Here is a 2457-nt window from a genome sequence, read left to right as displayed (position 1 = left end):
TTCGATTTGATTTTGCTTTTCTGACGATTTCATGGGATATGGAATGGTCTAGATTATCACGAATATACTATTTTAAGATAGAATTGATTTACGTCTAATTTTACTTTCAATTTTCCTGTCAACTTTGCGAAAAATAGGAAACATCGAGTTCTTTATGATTTAGCCAAATCTTTCCGCTTTCCTAACGATTCAGAGGAAAACGTTCCGAAAGCTCCTTGTGGTCGATCTAACCCTAGTTTCTGCTACTTTCACAAGGAACGGAATATATCGTGGTTTTAATTGTTGAATCGAATTCAATCTCCTCAATTTCTTGGCAATTTCGTAAAAGATAGAATGGCAGGTGCGCCTTCTAATTACATCAGATTTAATCGCTTTGTCATTTTCAATATTTCCAGGCGAAGAACAATAAGTCGAACTTCTTGCGATTGAGTTAAATTTAATATATTCGTATTGAGACGCGAGCAAAATGGTATCGTGCGTTGGTTTTCAGCTGAAACCTAATGAATCGTTGGATTTGGAAGGTGTCTTTCATGCAGGAAAATTTGTCGAGTAAAAAAGTTTATTATTAACCTAGATCGTCGGAGTACAAGTTAAAGAGTAACAGCTTCAAGAGAGAAAATGGACAAGGATAAATAACATCACATGGCATCTTTGTTCTGTAAGCAACGTCGTAGGAATCCACTTCCTTCACACGTTCAACGTTGCTGAAAAGAAAGAGGAACGTATATTCTGGTAAATTCTAACAAAGCTTATTTCATACAACGTTTTATCCAAACTGTACCTTAATATCAATCGAATAACGTCTTCCACAAATGACACTCCTCGCGGACTCAACAGCGTTTTTGCCTCGCAGATCGTCCTGAGAATGCACTGTTTTCCTGGTAGGTTCCGACTGAAACAAGTTGCTCTGGTACTTCAAAATGAAAACAAAGGACGCGCCATCGAATGCGAATGTATGCAAAACACACCTGTTCAACGCAGTCTCAAAAGTGGCGTACAATTCGCGACGATGACGTCGTTTCACCATCCACGGCCTTTTCTTGTGATATTTTTTCCGGAAATTCTCTTGCTGCGGTATCGGCCAAATTACATCGAACTCGAAATCGAGATTCCAGTTACTGGGTAGTTTAATTTGAATCGGTTGCAATATGGACAGCGTCAGCTAAACGATAAGAAAATAAATACACTTAGTACAATATATCGAATACTTGGTATAGTTGAATGTTTGTTGTATAATATAATTTATGATCCTTTCTTCAGGATCGAATGATATTGCGCTTTAAAACACAAAATCTAAATTACTAATTATTAGATAATACATAGATGTATAAATTATGCGAGCGTACATTTTTATTCTTATACTTCTTACCAACACTTCCTAATCGAGCAAACGTAAATGAAGTCAATTTTCTCGCCATGAAGTCGATATTTAAATACCGAGTAAGGTATTGTAAGGAAATAATAAAATGCTTGCCAAGTTGAACGAGTTAAAGTTAGTAAGTGTGTGTGTGTGTGTGTAATTTATAAGCAGGGATTTATATCGTTTCTATGATCTTCGTTTCAAGAATAAATCACGAACGATCTGTAAAAGTGACCACTTCACCATTCTTTCATTCTCCGTCGAGAAAGATATATTTTCCACCAGAGGTCCATGTAGTCCGAGGAACTCATTTCGTATTCCGTAGGAAACGCGCTCCTTGACCAGCCCCGCAATGACATTAAATGACCGAAACGAAATAGCCAATACTTACCACAAATGTGCTGCCCATTGGAAAAGTGAGTCGCCTTCGTCTGGACAGAATCTCCGGTGATCTTTGATCGGGGATGCTGATGTCGGTGTGATTACGGTGACACACGTGGTCCCCGAGGACCAGCTCGAGGATCCTAGCGAGAATCAGCACCAGCCACGGGGCTCTCATTTCTTCGAATCACGGGCTGAAATCAGCGTTTCACGATGGTGGACGAGCTCTCAGACCTCTCCCGGGAGGAACAGGAGGAGCAAGTTTTTCAGAAAAGCCAGCAACATCCTTCACGGTTACGTCGACCTGCGTACGCGTCGTCCGACTATTGCTTCGCCACGCTACGAATACGCCTCGCGCTGACTACGTTTGTTTGAAGTTCCAGTTAGCAGATTTGGTTCGTTGTCTCTTGTTACGCGATTCCGGTTTGTCTTTGCCGTGGACCGTGAATTTTTTCCAGCTTCTCGATCGTCGTATAGATCGGTTCATTTCAATGTAGCGAATAACAAGATTTTGAAGTTGCGTAAAGATAATTCGTCGACTCCTTTTCTCCTTTCCTTTCGCTTCAGGATGAATATTATCAAAATGTAAAATCAACATCAGCATCTTCGTATATATCGTAAAGCTAATTATAATTATAACTATGTTAAAGTTGTAGATTCATAGATTTCAATCTTATTCTCATTTCATCAAACAAAAGAAACTTCTTATATTTTAA

General features: G+C 39.1%; 1 protein-coding gene across 1 annotated transcript; it reads right to left on the bottom strand.

Moving 5' to 3' along the window:
* Positions 1-565: 565 nt before the first annotated feature.
* On the bottom strand, positions 566-2457 carry LOC100647737. Its single transcript, XM_020864440.2, has 4 exons — positions 1752-2457; positions 969-1162; positions 782-892; positions 566-704 (listed from the first exon to the last, which is right to left on the bottom strand). Exons 1-4 carry the CDS (start codon positions 1917-1919, stop codon positions 566-568), a joined length of 612 nt encoding a protein of 203 aa, XP_020720099.1. The 5' UTR covers positions 1920-2457.

The sequence above is a fragment of the Bombus terrestris genome, chromosome 9, assembly GCF_910591885.1.
Source record: "Bombus terrestris chromosome 9, iyBomTerr1.2, whole genome shotgun sequence".
Taxonomy (NCBI): Eukaryota; Metazoa; Arthropoda; class Insecta; order Hymenoptera; family Apidae; genus Bombus; species Bombus terrestris.
Note: the sequence above shows the minus strand (reverse complement) of the source record. Positions and strands in the feature narration are given on the sequence as shown.